The 20,794-nt window shown below is 42.8% G+C and overlaps 1 protein-coding gene across 2 annotated transcripts in view; it reads right to left on the bottom strand.

Moving 5' to 3' along the window:
• BRSK1 (BR serine/threonine kinase 1) overlaps nt 1-20,794 on the bottom strand; it is a 348,383-nt gene that overhangs the window by 76,888 nt on the left and 250,701 nt on the right. For both annotated transcript variants that reach the window (XM_085616379.1, XM_085616377.1), the window contains exons 5-6: nt 7,544-7,660; nt 3,708-3,741 (exon numbers count right to left, since the gene is read on the bottom strand). In XM_085616379.1, the coding sequence (XP_085472505.1) occupies nt 3,708-3,741; nt 7,544-7,660 (151 nt within the window). The remainder of the gene's footprint in view (nt 1-3,707; nt 3,742-7,543; nt 7,661-20,794) is intronic.

The raw sequence follows: 20,794 nt of genomic DNA on the forward strand, positions 1-20,794 counted from the left end.
GAGCCCTGAAGGACTGAACCTGCTCCCTTTTATGCTCAAGATAAAGAATAGACTCCAAGGATCCGTTCGCTGATCTTCTTAGTGGATACAGAGATGCAACAAGCTACAAGAGGCCTTTTTTCCTGAAGTAGCCAACTGACCAGGGGCAACCGGACATGGGCTATACTTTGCTGTTGGTCTCTGCCTGGCACCCTAAGAATCTTGAAGTGCCTCCCCAGATGTCCCGGGGGCTCAGAAGTGTACCTCTGTAGTAGTTTGGGCATCAGAAGAAAGCTTTTTGCTGTCCTGATCAAGGTTCCCAGCACCTCTGAAAAACGATTAAGTCAGATTCTGCATTGGGATTTAAAAAAGGGTCAGCGATAAATCCCCAAAGTTTTAGAGTTCCAACAGAACCAACCTGCTTCAAGTATTCAGCCCTTCTGTTCCACGGCAGTGGCTACAAATTCAGCAATGGCCTGCTCAGGAGTAGTTTTCTTCTCAAAAAGTGACAAAACCCCTTTCTTAAGTGGGACTTAAGAACTTTTTGACCTTTTCACCGGGTTAGATCAGCTTGTTGTATCTGACCAGGGCCCCATCGCAGTCTGCCTCAAATTGCACCTAGGTAGTGATCTATATCTTCCATAGACTATCATTGGTGCTTTGTGCTTTTGGCACTATTTCTCTTAAACGTAAACAATGTATATCTTTGGTTCGCTTTAGTGGATTTTTGTCACTTTAGTGTCATTTTGTTTATTACATGTTGATCTATATTTCTTATCCGTTTTTATTTTTTTATTTTATTACTGTTTTGGTACTGCATAGATTCCTAACTAAAGCCTGACTGCTCTGTACCATACCAGGGGGCTGAGATCAGGTTAATTTGGTGACATAGAGTGTTCGCCCTGACAAGGTGTATTATTATTCCTTGAAGTGGACAGTCATCCACCCCAAATATTAATGCACTTTCTTACAGCTTTGTTACACGTTATGGGATCTTGCCACACCCTCAGGAATAGCCTTAATATCATCGATATAATGAAGATACTGTGATGAAGAATGCTTAATTTTTTACTTAACGGCTGGAGCAGTAATAAGAGCCAGAGGTCCAAAGACACCTGGCTTCATACGACTTGAGTACGGAGCGCTAAACATAGTCAGATCTGAGGGTAGCATCCTCTGAATAAAAGGTATGTTCACAGAAAAGTGTAAGTCATGCCTTGTTGATTCTTGGTTTCTTCTCCCAACTTAGATCCTTTAACAATACGAACTTTAACAGAGGATGTCCATGGACATTTAACTCAGTAAGGGCCCTTCTTGCAAGACGGGGGTTCCATTAGAAAACTATGCTTTCTACCACCAACTCACTGGGGTAACATTCTTTTTTGCTAAGGATCTATGCATAAGCACATAGATGCAGCATGTGCAACACTAAACCTGCAGGCATCCATCACATCTCTTGATTGCTAAAGGGGTAGTCCTGCCTAAGCCACTTACCACCTCATGCAGTGAGGGGAAAACATGCCCAGAGATTACCCAACGTGTATGCAGAGAGTAGCCATGGTTGGCAGGCATGAAGTTAGTCAACAGCTATCTCATTGTTACAGAAATAACTTCCTTAACCATGGACATCCTTCTAGATCGAATGAGGCTGCTGATCCCCTTCACTAAGTAGAGGGTGTTTCTGACTTTGGCCAGTAATGACTTTACTGTTGAAAACATAAAACCTGACATGCAGGAAAATCAGGTGGGAATTCATGAGCTAAGTGGACAGCACATCCAGCAATTTGTGGGAGATGTCCTATTACCGCATAGCTCTAAATGACCACATGTCATAGTTGGAGGATGAGGCTAAGATTCTTAATTTCATGACAATTAATACAGGGCACCAAATTGGCATCTCTTACCAATGAGGAGCAAGAGTAAAGAGGGAATCTGTTTTGGATGTCATTCTTTCGATCACCTTGCTTCTAGTTTTGGGTATCTTCTTCTTTTTGGGCTCAAACATTAGAGCGCCATCTAGCCCTTAGAAAGAAGCTGAACCTCTTTTTATTTTATTAGACATATCTGTTTCTGTCTTCACTAGTCCCTGGGCCATGCAGCCTGCTGGTGTCCACATGCCTGGAAATAAATGATAATACGTTCAATTCTCATTTCTTTTTTAATTTATTTATTTCCAATTTCCATCTCTTTATTTTCCAAGAATTTAATGTTTCTCCACCTGAAGTCAATTCCTCCTAACATGACATGGTTGAATGAGACTCACACTCTAAGAGGAGAATGAAATATCTCACCCGTTTGAAGTTAGGGGGTGAGGATTAATGGGCAGTTAGTCAATAACCACCATTCTCTCATATGACATTCATACATCAGGACATATAAATCCCTCTATCCAATTTGGAAAAACCAGAAACTACTTAAACAATATTAGAACATTGGAATGTTGGGAGCTCCATTGAAGACAATGGGGATTTCCCTGCTTCTAAGGGCCGGTAAAGGCGCGCAGAGCAACATTCCAATGTTTTACAAAGGCGTCTCGGAGCTCGAGGGGATTTAGCTTCGAGAAGCCTTTGTCTAATTTGTTGAAACATTTTTGCCTCTAGTGGCAGAATGTTCTAATAGCCTTATAGCCCATCGTAGCAGAGCTATACTGACTATTAAAGTCCCATCCCTTGTTAAAGTCCCTTGCCTTTGGCTCGGGTCTTTAACACGGGAGCGAGCCTTTAATATAGCCGGTATAGCCCGCTACGGCGGGCTATAAGCTATATTAGAACATTGGAATGTTGAGAGCTCCACTGTAGACAATGGGGTGCTCCATGCTTCTACGGGCCGGTAAAGGCCCGCAGAGCAATATTCCAATGTTTTACAGAGGGCTCTCGGAGCTCGAGGGGATTTAAATCCCCTCGAGCTTCGAGAGGTCTTTGTTTTATTTGTTAGAACATTCTGCCCTCTAGTGGCCTTCGTAGCAGGGCTATACCGGCTATTAAAGTCCCGGTCCCTTGTTAAAGTCCCTCGCCTTCGGCTCGGGCCTTTAACGCGGGAGCGGGCCTTTAATAGCCGGTATGGCTCGCTACGGTGGGCTATAAGGCTATATTATCTTCTCTTAGCACCGATCTGTAACCTGCTTGCAATAGATCAACAGTGCCAAGAGATGATTTGCTTCATTGTGCTTTATGTATAAATCAGAATGCTCGCTTGCTTACTATGGCAGAAAAGCAATGACACACAACCACAACTCTGTGTCACAGAATTAGCCAATAGAAGTCAATGCATTCTAAACATGCCCAACCACAGATCATTTAGACCACCAAAACCAATGATAAAGCAATTGTTTTCACTGGAATACAGTTCAAGGAGGGATCTCCTTCTTTAATCCTTAGCGTGCACTTCGGAAGGGTCTATGTCATACAGAGGGTTGTATCACTGTATGTGCCTTTGCATGCCAACATATGGCAATATGATCACATCAGAAGCTTTCAAAGGGAGTGTGTTTTAAAATAAAGGTATTTGAAGTTTTGTAAATATGTCATGTATGGAACAAGGAAGGATGAATGTTGAGGACCCGCACTAGCATTGGGGCTCTTAGCCTGACCCAGGCTCTGATAATACTTCTCTATCCAGAATAAATTTCACGTATTAACGCAGTGCAAATATGTAACATTGCAGCAAATACATGGAGCATTGCATCACAAACACAGAACACCACGACAAAAGGAAGAGAAGGAACTCACCTTGATCACCTCTGGACATGCATAGTGAGGAGACCTGGACAGAGAAAGGGGAGGTAACAAGAAAGAGACAAGGGGGGAAAAAGGAGGAGCAGGAGACAAGGGAGAAATTGGGTAAGACACAGGCGCCAAAGAGAGGAGAAAAGAGAGGGGAGAGAAGAGAGAAGAGAGAGGAGAGAAGAGAGAAGAGAGGAGAGCATAAGAGAGGAAAGGAGAAAAGAGGAGAAGGGAGGAGCGGAGAGGAGAGGAGAGGAGAGTGAGTAAGGCACAAAAAGAGACAAAGAGAAATGTGCAAATGGAGAAGGGACAAAGAAGATAAGAAGAAGAGACACAAAAATGGGAAGATAGAAGGTGGAGACATGAGGGAAAGTAGTGTACAGAGGGGATGATTGAGGTGAGGAGAAAGATGACAACATGAGACAACAGAAAAGGAAGTAAACAAGGGGAAGATACAAAGGGAAAAAGGCATGTTAGAGATACAAAGGGATTGTGTAATAGAAGAACAATAAAAAGACGGAGATGAAAGAATTAAGAAAGAGTGTGAATTATGGAAAGAGTAGAAAAGAAAGATATAGGCAGACAGTAAAGGAAGACCCAGAAACAAAAAAGGAAAGGAAAGGCATCATTAGATTAGGAGAGAGAAGTAGAAAAGGAGAGAGAGGATTCACAGATGAAAGTGGAAGAACGGGGAGAGTTAGATAACAAAGAGGAAACAGAAAGGAAGAGAAATATAGAAAAGATGTTACATATTAAGCCGAAAGGAGTGGAACATTAAGCTACAGGGCCACTCAGCCCTGCCTAAAGGAGCCAACATTCACACCCCCAAGTTACCAAGAGGGAACCAAAACTGGAAGGAACCACTCTTATAAGGCTTAGAGGGCCTGCACTAGGGCACTCAGATGGGACCAGCATTTGCTAGACTACTCTTTGATTACCATATATCCAGAATTGACCCATACATAATCGCTTTGGGTTTGCTTTAAAGTGATCTATCTAGAGTTTTTGGTCAGAATGAGTCTTCTCAAAGAGAATACCACCATACGTGGCAATAGTGCATTCAGCTGTGTAAGACCTTATATAGCATTGTTCCAATGTGACTTACTCAAAAGAAGACAATATTATTAAACTCTCAGTACCCCTAGCAGTGACTCAAACAAACCAGCCCATAAACCAAAATTGATCTGCAATGGGAGATTCTACTATTAAGAGCACAATAGGGGCCAGCACTGGAACAAACTGCTCCTAGGATGTCCAGATAAAACTAATGCAGGAACAGCCTGCTAAGAGTAGGCCAAGATGGGGCCTGGTATGAAATGGGTAATTGTTTGCATAATATTTTGAAGAGCTGCATTACTCTTTGAAAAGATCTTTTGAGGAAAAATCTTGTTGTGACTTAAGTTTCTTCAAGAGATATCTTATTATGTCCCACCCTTTCATTTCTGAGGATTCCCAAGAAGATAACTTGCTGTGCACAACAGATACTGAGGAGATACTTTATACGGCCTAGTACCTTGGTCTCCTGAGGCAATGCATTGTTGGGCCTGAGGTTTTATGAAGAGAAACCTCACATGAGCCTGCTTTTAACCAGGAGGATACCTCATTATGTGCAGGGTCTCTTTGTCAGAATACCTGATTGCGCACAAGCTTTACCAAGGAAATACATAGTTTTGCCAATGTCTCCAGATACAAGGCATGTGATCCAAGAGAATGGCACTCCCATAATGCCCACTTCCTTTATGCCTGAAGAGTATCAGTACTGAAGTCGACCACGCCGTAGTCACCAAAATGGTTCTAGCACTGAAAGGACCCATTCCTTGATCTGAGTCCCAAAGGGCACCAGCGCTGGAAGGACCAACTTCCCAGGCAATCCGGCAGCAATTAACTTTGAAAGGGCAAATTGCCAGGAGTCCCAAGGTCTCATAAAAACACCCTTATGAGCCCACGGTCTACTAAGTGTGAGCAGGGAAAGAGTGGAAAGAACAAGGCAAAAGGAAATCACCAACAGGAAGAAAGTCTCCTAATTCTAACCACATAGAGAAATACCAATTTGTCAGATAAATTTCAGTAGCTTCTGCATTCCTGTAGGGATGAGCACTGAAGGTATGGAAGGCAGTCTTACATCTTTGATATAGATTTCAGACGCAGCCAATAGAGTTTATTGGATTTCCATTCTATTAGCATAATTATTTGGACAATGACATACCTCTGCAAACATTTTTCAATGAATCGTAATATTTAGCAACATGAGATCTAATGTTCAGACAAGAGGAGCATGGACAACATCTGGGGAAATTTGGTGGGAACTGCAGGACTAGGGTATAGACGAACAGGCCTATGGGAAAACTGGGAGCTTTCAAATACATGTGTGACTCTGAAAAGTCAACAGGGCAGGGGAAGAGGGACTCAGAGTAACAAATGTCTTCTTAAGAAAACCACAGGACAACACTTCGCAGAATGCTCTGGGGAAGACACATTACAGGATGTAGTTGGCCAATCGCTAAAATCTAAAATTGTCGATGAGAAGCCCATTTTTATGGGAACCAGGACTTAATATATTCTCTATGTCCAGAGAGTGCATCAGGTTACATTTAGACCTGTTTTCAATTAAAAAAGTGCAAAAAAGATAACATCAGCTGAGAAAATTAAATGTACATTATTAAGAGAAAGTTGTTAAAGTCTTCTTTCTATGAAAAGAAGCAAACAAACCCAAAAAATATGTCGGACACCAAAGTATAATGAATGCCATTAACGACTTGGCTTTGGATTGGGATCTACACCTGGCCCCTCAACCTTCCCATTGCCTCCCTTGGTCTGTCAATAGAGGTAAAGGTGTGCCCTGCTCCCACTGCTTGCCTCTTCTGTTCACCATCTGCAAATGACTGCCATTTGGCAGTAACAAACTGTCCCTCTGATTCCTATCCAGTGACAATCACTATCAGTCCGCATTTCTTCCTAGTCCACAGTTTATCACTTGAGGCGAAGGCTTTCCAGTCACTTTTCTCATACTCTTGCAATGTTGCAACTGGAGCAAGAAATCCCTCCACTGTCCTAATCCTCTCCCAATGGATGCTACTGGAGGCAAAGGCCTCTGCCTCCCCATTCATCATTTCCCATAGCCTGTCTTCCTTGCTTCTCATTCTTTCCTGGCCAAGATATGAAGACCTCCCCAGTCAACCTCCTCATCCTTTCCCAAAGTAAAGAGTAAAAACTGGCCATGAAGAGTTTTCCCTCTTGCCCTCACAACCTCTGCCAATGCTGGTCATTTGAGGTAAACGTGTCCTGGACGTCTCACTTCCCCTGCAGTCCTAAACTTGTCTCTGAAGGTGAACGCTTCTTAGTTTCGATCTCCTCCTTACCAAAAGCTTGCCACTAGAAGTAAAAGCCAGGCAGTCAATGCTCTCATTATCCCCTGACATCTTTCTAAAATGAATGCCGGCAATACCAACTTCTCAATCTCTCTTCTTGCTGTTACTAGGATTAAGTCCTGCCCCATTCCTTCCTCATATTGTCCCAATGCTTAACAGAAAGTAAAGACCGTCTCCTCCTCATCTTCCCTCAATCTTTCATTTCACTGATAAGTAAAAATCTGCCCTTCTTCTTGCCCCTCCCAGTGCCTCTCACCAAATGTGAGAACCTGTCACACTCACTCCCTCCCCTCCTCCAAATATCTATTTAAGTCTGGCTGCCTTTAGTCAAATTTGCAGCATCCTGTTAAATTCGTCCCCATGTGACTCCAATTCCTGGAATTAAAATGGCTCCCATTATCATCCGTGACCACTGATATTCTTCCTGGCCCTCCCCATCCCAGCCCACCTCTGCACTCCCCCTTTTGTACTTACCCACAGCTGGTCTCAAGCAAACTGTCGCCGACCTGCAGTGACGCCATGCCAAAATCCGCTATCCGAATGTTGTTCTTCTCATCCAGAAGTAAGTTTTCAGGCTTCAGGTCTCTGTGACTGGCAAGGCCAAGCATACAACAAACAAGCAAACCCAAAGACAAGGTGGTTCAATTTGTGTGAAGTTACCTTACTATCATGTAAAGGTTGACAACTGGGAGAAAAAATTGCTCTCAACATGTGACAATAATGAATGTTCCCCACAGCTAAAACTTTGGTGCAGCCTTTAATGGTCAATGAAATGCAAAAGACTAGATTCATACTTCTGAAGTTCACAGTAGGACATTGGAATGTTTTTGACGAATGTAGCTCTGAATTCTCTATTCCAGATACCAACCTACCTGGACAGTATGTTTGGATGTGGAGCTCACCTTTACATGGCAGCGCCCACATCCGGGCCCACAGTGCAAATTATATTACATTATTTTAGGTCACGATCATGTGTATAGAACATTTATCATATTCCTGTGTCTACAAATGGTATTGGATTCAGGAATACAAGCTGTACACAGCAATCATCTCCTACCACAAGAATTTACACATGAAGGAGGGTGGAAGGCCCTATTCCTATCTTTATTACAGTGTAAGTAGCAAAACGTTCCCAAATACAAAGGGTGATTGTCAGCCATCTTTCTAGTACCAATGTGAGCTTAAAGGACCTATTCTATGCATTCTATGCAAACTATGCACAATGGATATCAAGGCTCAGCTGGAAAAACCACCTCAAAAAACTAAGTTAAGTCTCAGTCATTCTGGTAACACATACCTCTCAACATTACTCCTACTGAGCTTAATAGCTCCCTCTTACACTGAACTATACCACACATCTTAGAACCTAGGCAACCTAACAGTAACCAAGAAGGATCTGCCACCTTCCCTAGGGGTTGAAAGCAGTATGTAGAAAGGCAAACAGGACATGTGAGCCTGTCTGGGGCTCTCAAGCCTCTTCAAGGTCATCAAAAGTAATCTTGCATACATTCCCATGCTGAGAAATATCTGCCTCAACTCTTACCCGATGGCCAAGTGTGCAGCAGGACCAAATCCCAGGACAGTGAAGCGGACTCACACCTGGTGCCTTAATTACAACCAAGGTTGGTAACTCTAGCTTGTGGGTGGTAGGAGCATGTGCAGCCAGTTTCTAGAAGTCATGTGTCTGGGCAATTCCCCGCCTTTGAACCCATTAGACAATCTACTCTTTATGTATAAATGTCAAGTGAACTCTATCAAAAGTTGGACGATTTACAGACATAAAAAACAAAAGGTGATCGGTGAATGCTTGCCAATGCCTCAGACCATAAATTTTGCTGTTTTAATGAGATTTGCAGGCAGTCCAATGCCTGTGAAATGCAGTACCATTATGGGTGAATTACACTTGTGTGTTTATGGCAGTGCCCCGCCTGATTTTTTCACTATGAATCTTAAGGTCTGGAGCTTTGCAGTTCCATCTGCTGTACATCTTTGCTGTCCCATCTGCTGTACATCCCTACTTGCACCATATAGGATGACTGCCAGAAAAGATCCATCCAAACTCTAAGTTTATCGTGTCCATCCATGGAGATTTCCCCTTCCCAATCAAAATCCTTATGCTATGGTGTACTTTTCTCATTCTCTATAAGCCCACCTTTACTTTTCTTCCTTTATGTCTCCCTATCTAAAGCTGCAGTCAAAGCCTTTGCGCCTATGTGCTGGATCCCTGAGTAGTGGCACGGGTGCCCTGTAGTCCTGATGCTGGCTGCAGACCTCATGCTCCATCCTCATTCTGTCCTTGCACCGCTCCACTTTCTCCTTTTCCACTCACTCTAAAAATAAAGAGACACATTTGCTGTAGTGCCACTCCCTATGATCTCTAGGGAGCAGGCACCCACTTCCTAACCACTTGACTGGATCCGCTCAGCAGGAACTTACCTCCTGCTGCCATGTGATATACTCCTTTAGTCCTTTCATCATCCAGAACTTACCTCACTGTGGTTTTACCAAGATCTCTCTAGTATTGGTGGGTATCTTCCTGAACCCAGGTCTCCCATGGCCTCCTAATAATCTTGAGTGTTTGTGGGGTATGACAGGCCCCCCTCAAATGCACCCTGTAAGCAAGCTCTTTGGAGACAGGCCATCAATTAGATATTTGACTGCTGTTCACCTCATGCTGTCAGTGATCCTCCTCGTAAGGTAGAATTCTGATAGGTGGAGGCAGTCTTTTGTTTCTGTGTTCTAGTTTCATGTTTGTCTTTGTGCCCGGATAATAGCTTTGCTGCTTGTTGCATGTATGATACCAGTCTGTGTCCACCCTACAATGTGACCTCTATGGCTAGTGTTCAGGAGCTCTTCGTGTTTTTGATATTGGAGTCCAACAAAACTGCCCAGACCCTGGGAAAGACCAAATATCTTAGTCAACTACTGAAAATGTATTATCAATGTTGACTCATTCAACCCACTGGAGAATGGCGGTCTGCCCCACACCCCTATAATCATCTGTGTCTGATGCCTTTACGATTTGCACCATCAGGTATTATTCTTCCCACCTGCTGCATGGTCCCTTCGCATCTGGGTGACGCAAGGCACCTAGTTCAATATGATCTCTATCGCTTGTGTTCATGTGCTCTTGGAGTTGCTCGATATTTGGAGTCCACTATTGCTGTCTAGTCTCCAGGCAGTACCAAATATAGCTAAGCACTGAAAACTTTATCTATACTAACTGTTTCAGGCCTCTGCTGGCTGAGGTCTGTGGGGTTGGCAGGTGTGATTATGGGCCATAAGCTATTGTGTTGCAGAGAACTTTTATGAGGAGAGATGTGACACTGATGAGCCCAGGATAGCCCCAGGTGGTGACTCCTCGACTGAATCCCAATATGTGTTCCCCTGGCTACGGCGCCTCTGACCCTGGACTTGCTTGGAAGAAGTTCTGTGGTCTGTTGAATGTAGATGCGAGTTGGGATGGAGGAAGGTGATAGAAAGGAACCATTTTCTGGTTTGGTCAGGGTTTGGGCAATGAAAGCTCTTGCCATATCTTCATTATACTGCTGGATTCCAAGACTGCTCCCGGTCAGCAAAGGCACTGAAGCCTACGCATCGCATCATTTCTCGCTGGATCTTTCTTGAGCCATGGGGAAGATACTCACAGGTGCTATGCAGCAGGAGAGATGACTGTTTTTTCTCTCTCCGGTGAGCCTCTACACCCAAACCCTTGCGGCATATCTGAGATAAAAGGAATGATGCCTTTTTTCAACTTGTGTCCAACTCCTTCTGTTTTCATGTGTGGGAATGGGTGTTATTTTCAATCTGTGGGTGCCATTTACACCGGGCTATTCGTATCATGCATAATGAACATAGGCAGGTTGGAAATGGCTCCTTGTCACACCCACTTGGGCTCAAGAAAGAGCTACACCTTTTCTCAACTCATCTGGCCCTGGTAAGTGTTGGAAGGACTAAAGACCAAATTCCTTACACTCTACATCTGCACATTTTCCTACCTGTCATTCAACTGCAATCCTTCCTGTATGCTTACTGAAGCCACACCATAGATCAATGAGACAAAGAGCTACAGAGCAGTTGCACTTCGGGAGGATGGGATTTTCCGGCACCGCTGCTTGACAGGTTGGTGCCACATGTCGGGATTCCTTGCCTCGAATAATACACCATGTGAAAAAGGTCAACAATGCCAAGATATTGACTTATATAATATTAATTATTTTTACTGCCATTAACCTAACCACATAAATGTTGTTAGGTCTACATATCTGTTAGCGTAAAACCTACTTAACCGTTCCTTATGCTTCTCTCTTACATGACAGTCTTGCTTCCAGTGTATCTTAGTACACAAAATATCGATGCCACACCAACACCACTCCTTAGACGATCTAATGTAAGTTCTAGACCATGATCTATTAATCCTGATTGTATTACCTCTACTAGCCAGGTAGTGATGATCCTAAAACTGCAATGTTGCACTGCAGTGCCCTGCAGTGCCTACTTACTTCTCTCGTACAAGACTGGCTACTCACTGCTCATCACACATGTGCGCATAAAGGCTTTGGTTTAGAGAATCACTAGTTTTTTGGATTCACGTATCAACCACACTGAAGCCACACCATATATCCTCCTAACCAGTACATTTATAGACAACTGGACTAAAAGCCACAAACACACTTTCCATAGCCCATAATCTGCATTCTATTGCATATACAAGAGTGCTCACCACTCAACAATATCATCACCCACCATTGTTCGAGACAAACCTACAAATGGTTTTCCTCAGACAGAACAAGCAAGGCAGAACATCCTCATGCACACAACACAGCATCAAGGACATAAAGATGTTAGAGTGCTACCTAACCAACAGCATTGTCACATGCCACACTAACATACAACCTAGAACTTCAATAGAAATAGCATAAACCTACCACACCCTCACATGCACAGCACTGCATCATAATTACCTCCCTGGATTATGATGCATATAAAGAAATCATGTTATTGCAGCCAAGCAAGGTTCTACCAACAACCCAATCTAAGGAAAAACAGAAAGGTAATTTGCCTCACCCATTCATACATATAGGACAATATAAAGGTTGTCCAAGACAAAGAATATTTTACTATGAGCCACCGGTTTTTGAACAAGTAGGAGGACACTTCATGTCAAACTCATATTACCTGGAATGTAACATTGAGTAGCAATCTTTGTTGTGGTAATTCCCATTAGTACAGATGCCACACTCTATGGCCCTTTACCTAACAAACATAAGATTTTCCCATGGAGCGTACCCTGTTTTGTACACACAAGCCATCATTACCAGCTCCCTAATATTCACAAAGGACAAGCCTGATGATGTTGCCTAAACCTATCCCAAATAAGCATTTACCCTGAATAACCAGCCCACCACATTTGCCATGAACTCCCCAGGTTCTTCTTCTTTTTCGCTATTGGCACAAGATCAGAGCTCTGTGGAGAGGAATCTAACTTCCCCCTCAGCTACTTACATTGTAATATGCAGTTGAGTCCCTTGTTCCATTCCCATCAACATTCTTGACCCTGATAGACACAAGACCCAAATTCCAATACATTCCTTTGCAATTCTCTTCCACCCCCTTCTCTGACCCAATAAAGACTTATATCCAAGAGCACTGTGTTTTCTGGGTTTTTAACCATAATCAGGCACCCTCATACTTCATTAACACAGTTTTCTGCACAGCATTTTCACTATGACATCTTAACACTACATATGTTATGTCAAGAGCGGAGGGTCTATAGATGCATGTGTACAGATTATTTTTTGTAATCTGTGTTCGTATTGATTGAATTATATGTATTTGTATTTTGTTTATTTTCACATTTTTATTTTACCACAGCCTGAACCCTCAGGTATTAATGCATTTTGTCTAAAATGATCAATAACAGAGAATGATTACAATTAACTGTAATGTAACATAACAAAATGAGTGGAGCACAATAAAGAACAAGAGTAAAGATGCAGTGGAAGGATGATGATCCTAACTTAAGTGCAGATGCAGAGAAAAGGGTAACAGGATTGGTTGCATTCTCAGGTGAGTGGGTAGAGACTCCATTGGTGAGCAGCTGCTATTAAGAATACGTTCTCTATGCAAAGGTGTTCTCTATGTTTAATATTTTAAGTAGGAAAGTATCTTTATTCCTCAGATCACATTGTCCTCCAGTGACCATCAGAAGATCTACTAGGTAAGTTGCTCTCTTTTTAAGTCGGGAAAGGGTGCAAGTCTTCAAGAATAGATGTAATGCGACAGACTTTTTTGGGGTGAGACCTGTGTGGCTGTTAAGTGAAATCCTGCTTTCAGCGGAGCACAATATTTTTAGGGTGCCTGTGACAGGGGAGTTGCCGGAGACCAATCCGGAAATAATGTGAGCATGGTCAGTTGACTTTAGTTGATTATGAGATAGAGGTTTGGGGACAAGCCATCTAGCTTCAGCCCAGAAATGAATACGAGGTCAAATATACATTGCTGATTGGTGACAAATGAAGTAACTCAGTTTTCAGTGGGTTCAGCATCAAATGATTGTTAATGTTAATGTTAATGTTATATGAAATTTGTTAAGCGCTCGTACGCCCGGAGGCTTCATGGCGCTGTAGGAAGGAACAGGCGAAGCCATCGGTTGGTGAAGAAAAAGACAACTAGTGATGCGCCTGGGAGAAGAGCCAGGTCTTCAGAGAATGTCTGAAGGTAAGGATGTTGTCACTAAGTTTCAGATGAAGAGGAAGAGAGTTCCAGAAGGCAGCTGCAAGAAGGTCAAAGCAGCTGCCTCCGAGCCGCTTCTTCTTATACGGGGGAATAGTCAGAAGGGCTTTATGAGCAGACCGGAGGTTACGGGAGGGGCTGTATTTTTTAAATAGGTCTCTGATAAAAATAGGGCCAACGTCATGTAGAGACTTGAAGAGAATACACCCAGCTTTGAAGGTCACGCGTTGCTCAACCGGGAGCCAATGCAGCTGTTTCAAGCCAGATCTGACTGATTGCCTTCTAGGGATGTTCAAGAGAAGTCTGGCTGCCTGGTTTTGAACCAGCTGGAGGCGTTTTAGCTCTCCAGTATGGAGCCCGAGGTAAAGACTGTTGGAAAAGTCCAATCTGGACAAAACAAGGGAGATGACGATCTGAGTGAGGGCAGCTTGGGAGAAGAAGCGGGCGATTTTTTTTATTTTCTTCAGCTGAAAGAAACTAGAGGAAACAACAGCTCCGACCTGTTTTTTCAGAGAGAGATCCTCACTAATGAAAACACCAAGGCTCTTAACCGAGGATGATTTGGATGGGGGGGCACCCATACAGGCGGGCCAGAAACTGGGGTTCCAGCTGAGGGTGCTCTGTCCAGGCAAGACCAGTTCGGTCTTGCCTGGGTTAAGTTTCAGGTGATTGCAGCTCATCCAACTCCAAATGTGGGACATGGTGTTTTGAAATTCTACCACAGAGTCCTTGGTGTTCAGAGGAAATCATCGGCGTAGTTAAAAATGGTGACCTTAGCGTGCCTAAGGGAATACAAAAGAGGGCGTAGATACAAATTAAAAAGCAAGGGAGACAACGAGGAGCCCTGGGGTACCCCACAGATGGTAGGTATGGTGGGAGCTGTGAAGGAGCCCAGTCTGACCGATTGAGTACGGTCAGTGATAAATGAACGGATCCAACTCAGCGCAGGGCCCCTAAGGCCTGCCTGTTCGACACGGTCGACCAGGATGGTATAGTCGACCGTGTCGAAGGCGGCAGAAAGGTCCAAGAGTACCAGAGCTTGATGGATCCCTTCATCCGCATTCCGCCTAAGGGTATTCTGCACCGAGAGGATAACCGCCTCAGTAGAATGGCAAGGGCGGAAACCGGCCTGATTAGGTGCTAGATATTCCGACTTTTCAAGGAATGAGGAAATGCTGTCACATACATGAGATTCCAAAAGTTTAGCACAGTATGGCAGCAAAGATATAGGCCTGTAATTGAGTGGGTCTAATGGGTTGGCTCCTGCCTTTTTTATGAGGGGAATAAGGAGGGCTTTCTTAAAGTTGTTGGGAACTTTACCCTGAGCAAGTGAGCCATTCAGCATGGGAAGTAAGCCCCCAGGGATGATGGTGCCCACTTCTTTCAGGATGTAAGGGGGACAGATGTCATCAGGGGAGCCGGATTTAATTTTAGAAAAAAGTAAAGATAGATTAACGTTATCAATGGGAGGGTAGGAGTGCAAAGTAGCAGGGTTGTAAAAAGTGTCTGCAAATAAAAGGGGAGACTGAGTGGTAGGAATGTTTTGTTTAATGGTGCAGATTTTGTCAAAGAAAAAGGAGTTTAATGAATTACAAAGTTCCTGAGTGGGAACTGTCGGGAGGGAGGTTCTGTCACTGGTGCTGAGATCTTCCACAATGTTAAACAGTTCCTTGGATTGATTGTGAGCCTTGAGAATCTTTTCCGAAAAATAGTCGGTTTTGTGTTTTAGGATAAGCTTTTGGTAGTTTTTGCGAGCCTTGCAATAGTTAATCTTATCTTGTTCTGAATAGGCTGTACGCCACTTACGCTCCAATTGACGGACCTCAAGTTTGAGGGTTTTCAGAAAAGGTGTAAACCACCTGTGGGCGTCATTGGGGCGAGAGCGTGAAGAGTAGGTACAAGGAGCGTGAGCGTCCGCTGCCTGAAGTAACCACCCTGAGAAAGCTTCTTCCATCTTTTCGGTGTCCCGGTCAAACGAGGGAAGGGAAGAAGTTAATGAACAAATAAAAGCAGGGACATCAACATTCTTCCACCTTCTAGTTTTTCCTCCTGGTTTGGGCAGGGGGTTTCTACTTCTCCCGGTAGTCATAGTAAAATTGATCAAATAATGATCCGACCAAACACAGGGCGTGATAGACTGAATAGCCAAGGAAATGTTTTGGGACCAGATTTGATCTAGGCTGTGCCCTTTGACATGAGTAGGAAGGTGAATATGTTGAGAGAGGTTCATGTCAGACATTCAATGTTGTATTGCCATAAAACAAGACTGCAGTGTAAGAATGTCTTACAGAGATTACATCGCAAGGCACAGTTGTGTGTCATTCAGGTATGGGCGTATAGTAAGAATATGCCTCCTTATCCCGCATTCTTTTTTTCCTCAGGGAATCACAACGCGGTCGTTACAACGACCGCGTTGTGATTCCGCATACCATTACTTCGCAAGTGAGAGCAACGACTTGCGGAGGGGGTGCACTGGATGTTGGAATAGTATAATTTACTATTCCAACTCCAGTCTGGGCGGACAGTAGGGAAGGTATTGGATTTTAAATCCAACACCTTCCCCCTCCCTCCGCAAGTCGTTGTTCCGATTTGCGGAGTAATGGTATGCGGAATCACAACGCGGTCGTTGTAACGACCGCGTTGTGATTCCCTGTGGAAAAAAAGTTTTGTTGTAAACGTTGTTTACCGTATAGTAACTATGAATCTGCTAGGGATAATCTGAGATGTTCCATGTAAAGGTCAAACAAGGATGCGGCACATAAGGTTATGGTGGAGATTCTAGAAGTATGTAAATCAATATTTACTAAATGTTAACTTGGGGGAAATAAAAGAAGAAAAACAATTCAAAACCAATTCAGTGTTCAAGCATGTTCATCAGTCTTTGATGATTCATGGTGTCAAATTCAGCTAAAAAGTCCAGCAAGACCAATAGGAATGAGCTGCCCTCGTGAAGGATCCTGTAAATCTGGTGACATATTTTAATGGTTGCTGATTCTCTACTAAATCCTACATGCAAGCCAGACTGGTAATTCGCCAGGAGACGATTTTCATTAATGTACTTTGTGAGCCGAACTGCAAAGCACAATTCTATAGCCTTCCTCAATAATGGTCCGGAATGGAAAGTTTTGTATTGTTGTTTGGCTAGTTTTTAAAAGCTTGTCAAACGTGCCCTGGTTAAGTGAGGCATTTAACTTTTGCTATAAATTATTTTCAACTAAATGTGATTTGAGAATGTTCACATGGAGATCACTTCGCATTAGCTGATTTAAGGTGTATGATGATTGATGATAAACCTTGCAGAAGCTTGTGATAAACAAGTGTACTTTGATGGAAAAATTTTAAGATTTTTGTCTTGAAACAGTTTTGGTACCAGTTGGTACTGGCTGGCAAAGGTGAGAGAAATTATAAAGTCTGAGGTTAATTGTACTGTAGTATGAGATAATGTACACACAATAAAACAATAAAAATATGTTTTAAAAAGATCGCTAAAGTCTGAGCGACTATGTTGTCGTTGATGTATTTGAACAACCATCTCTCAGAATTTGAGGGGATCGAGAACTAGTTTTGATATTTTGAATACTTGTTGATAGGCTTTTTGTAAGGCACTGAGCTTGGTTCGATGGATAGCCAAAGTTATCCCAGTTCTGAATGTCATTCTTTGCTCGTAAAGAGTCATCTAGCCAATGTTGACTTGATTTGGATCAGTGGCATCTTAGCTTTCGAGGGACAACAGAATTAACAAAGGTATGCAAAACTGCATTGTACATCCTCAAGTAAGAGTTAATATTGGTGGAGTAATCAATGGTATCGACAGGGGGGAGCAACATGCCCTGGATATTGACTACCATGATGTATTTCAGAGCACATATCCAACTGTCCCATATAATTTGTTTATAAGGGTTCATCTCGTGAATGGAATGAGGAAAGGGACATGGAGTGACTAGATCAGTCAATCTCAATGGGGTCAAGGAAGGACCCAGGTAGAAAAGAAGTAGTGATAGGTATAAGATACAACCCTTGTTGTAAATGGTGCTGGGGGACATGCGTTGAATAGGTGCTGCTAGATGAGATATGATGGATGGAGATTTTCATGCATGCAAAAAAATTGTGTAATTGTGTGTACAGTTCAGTGAGCTTCAGAAAATGATAGCATCTCCTCCCCACTGAGTTTCAAGAATATGTTTCCCAGGCAAGGAACTGAGTAGCTTCTGCAACCAAAGAGTAAATCACATTGAACATTAGTTCAGCCAGGATTCAGTGATGTATGGTCTTTCTTGTGTGAGTTGGTAAGAGAGGGGATGTCTGCATGGTGTGCATTAGTTGATCTGACATTATAGAGTATGCATCTCAGCAGTGAAGTTGAAGAATTCTGATTGAATGCAAAGTTGCATCTGATTGGTGAAGGGACGTCTCAACACTTGTTGTCTATGAGGTTGTGGGAATCCACTTTCTTAATAGAGTTTAGCCTGCTTGGTGCAGTGTATAATTTGGATAGATTGGGACGTATTTGGAAAGCACATTATACTTTCCTGAGTGAATACTATTGAGGTCAGTCGATAAACAGACTAGAATTAGACTGCGATTAAACGTGGCTTGAGGAACCTTGAGGCTATAAAGGCGATCACATAATGAAGCGATTTTGTGCACTGCCTACACCTTCATAGATAGAGTATAAGTCGGACAAGCCTTGAAGGTAACACATGGATGACAGAAGCCAAGGATTCATAGGAGCCAGAATGCTGCAAGGAAGACAGATACTGGTGTGACACACCAAGAGATATCAGTGGGGTGTCTTTGTTACTGCAGCTATACTCTTCAAATAGCATAGTTGTACTGGAGGAATTTTATTTATGTATTTAACATTTTATAGTACTTGCGCCCCAAGAGCTCTATTGACACAATTACCGGTAGAAACAGAGGTGCACTTTACACAACAGCTAAGACTAAAGGATGCCTTTAAAGATAGGCGGATGGGTTATTCTGTCAAAATTGGATGGATATAACATACACCCTTAATACAAGTGCATTATATCCTATGGAACCCTTTTATGAGTTGGGCAGGAAATACATCGCGTTGTGAAGAAGTAACCTGTCCACCAAAATCAGACCCTTAGTCTGATAATAAAGGGACAATAGGTGCTTTTTTAATACTTTACTAAAAGTAAGCAGATCAGGAGCATCTCTTAATGAGAAAATAAACTGATTCCATAATAAATTGGCAAGTAAGGTATATCAATGAATGAAAGAGCGACACAGCACATGGAGAATAAGGTACAGACAACAAACTCAAATTAGCAGAACGCAAAGGATGATTACGAGTATATGAGAAGAGCAGCAACATCATATATAAGAAGGAGCAAAAGAGTAATAGCATTTAAAAACAATACTTATTTGTACTTCACATTTAAAAGAAAAAGATATTCAAGGTTATAGACACAAATGAGGAGTTATTGAAGAAGAAAGAAGAAAAGACAAACAAAAGCATTCTGAGTGGATTGAAGTGGAACTGTTAGGTATTTGGGTACAACTACTTAACTAATTATCAATTAAAATGGAATTTAATAGGCAAGTAGCGCAAGTGATGAAAAAGGAATGAGAGATGCGAGTTTACATATGTTATATAGGGGAAGAGGACAACATGTTACACCAAATTGGTCTGTGGAGCAAAATTAAGAGAGGAATTAATTTTAAACAAAACAGGTTACTAGCAGACGATGAGTCACACATCTTGGCAGGAGGAAAAGAGACAGGGGTTGCAGTGGACAGAAATAATGTGCATTCTTGCAGATCTAAATGTGGCCACAAGAGTGAGCAAGAGTAGGACAGTCAGCCTAGACCTTTGTGGTAGACCCAGCTTGATAAGTCCTTTTCTTCTTTTGCTGTCGAAAAGAGGGATAGATGGCCACATCTAGTGGAGAGACTGATGTAATCCAAACGGTTGCGATCACTCTAGGGCTAGATACATTCTAACAGTAAGCTTCGGTTCCAGTTACAAAGAGTGATTCTTTTTAGTTTATAGTCCTTACCTATCAGCTGCACTTGGGGTAGAACCAACCGACCAGAACAGAGGTAAAGCACAGCTGATCCACCACTTTAGGACAAATGCTGCTGAATCGTTATCAGAGGAAGAATTTTGGTCTGGTGTGGAGTTGCAGCAGCATCACCAAGAAACCCTGAGCAAGCGGGCTGTGATGGAGATGAGTGGATTTAAGTCAAAACCAGAAGCTTTCTGATATGGAGAGTCTGCTGATCTTAAAACTGAAACCTTGGGACACATTCCAACCATCTCTGCCTTGGTAGGTGCCCACATCTGGCAAAGACTTGCATCCTGATGTAGAGTTGCAGCAGAACACCAAGAACAGTTAGATGTGGAGGCAATGGTGGAGATGGTTTGAGAGGACAGCTTGAGGCTTGCTGATACAGGTTCTCTGCTGCTCCTGGGTTACAGTTGCAGGACACTCCTAAGCCTGCTCCATCTAGATAAGTTTACAGTTATGGGTTTTTGGGTATTGACTTTACCTGAGTGGTCTGGGTTACTGACTCATGGCTTCTTACAAGCTCTACGTTTTAATGGTACGAATACCGGTATTTGAGGAGCATGATGAGACCTTAGCCAGTAGGACTGGAATAACCTGTCTGCTGTCGAAATCTGTAAGGTTAGTAAGCTGGGTAATAGCATTTCTGTCTGAGCCTGTAAAATCTGGTATAAGATTGAGAATCTCCTTTGATAGGACAGGATAGAACATTTAAAGGAAGTAACACTTTTATTTTGTTTTTTTATTTTACAGAGTTTTATATAGCGCGAACTTGACCCGAATCGGGTATCAGAGCACTTTACATAGCACCAATTGCATTACATGAGGACACATAAAAAATGTTGTTAGGCACGGGGAGATTAAGTGATTTGCCCAGAATCACAGGATTTTCAGCGTCATATGCCGAGACTTGAACCCAGTTCCCCAGATTCGAGGTCAACCGCCCTAGCCTTTA

Source organism: Triturus cristatus, chromosome 7 (genome assembly GCF_964204655.1).
Source record: "Triturus cristatus chromosome 7, aTriCri1.1, whole genome shotgun sequence".
In the NCBI taxonomy this organism is placed as follows: domain Eukaryota; kingdom Metazoa; phylum Chordata; class Amphibia; order Caudata; family Salamandridae; genus Triturus; species Triturus cristatus.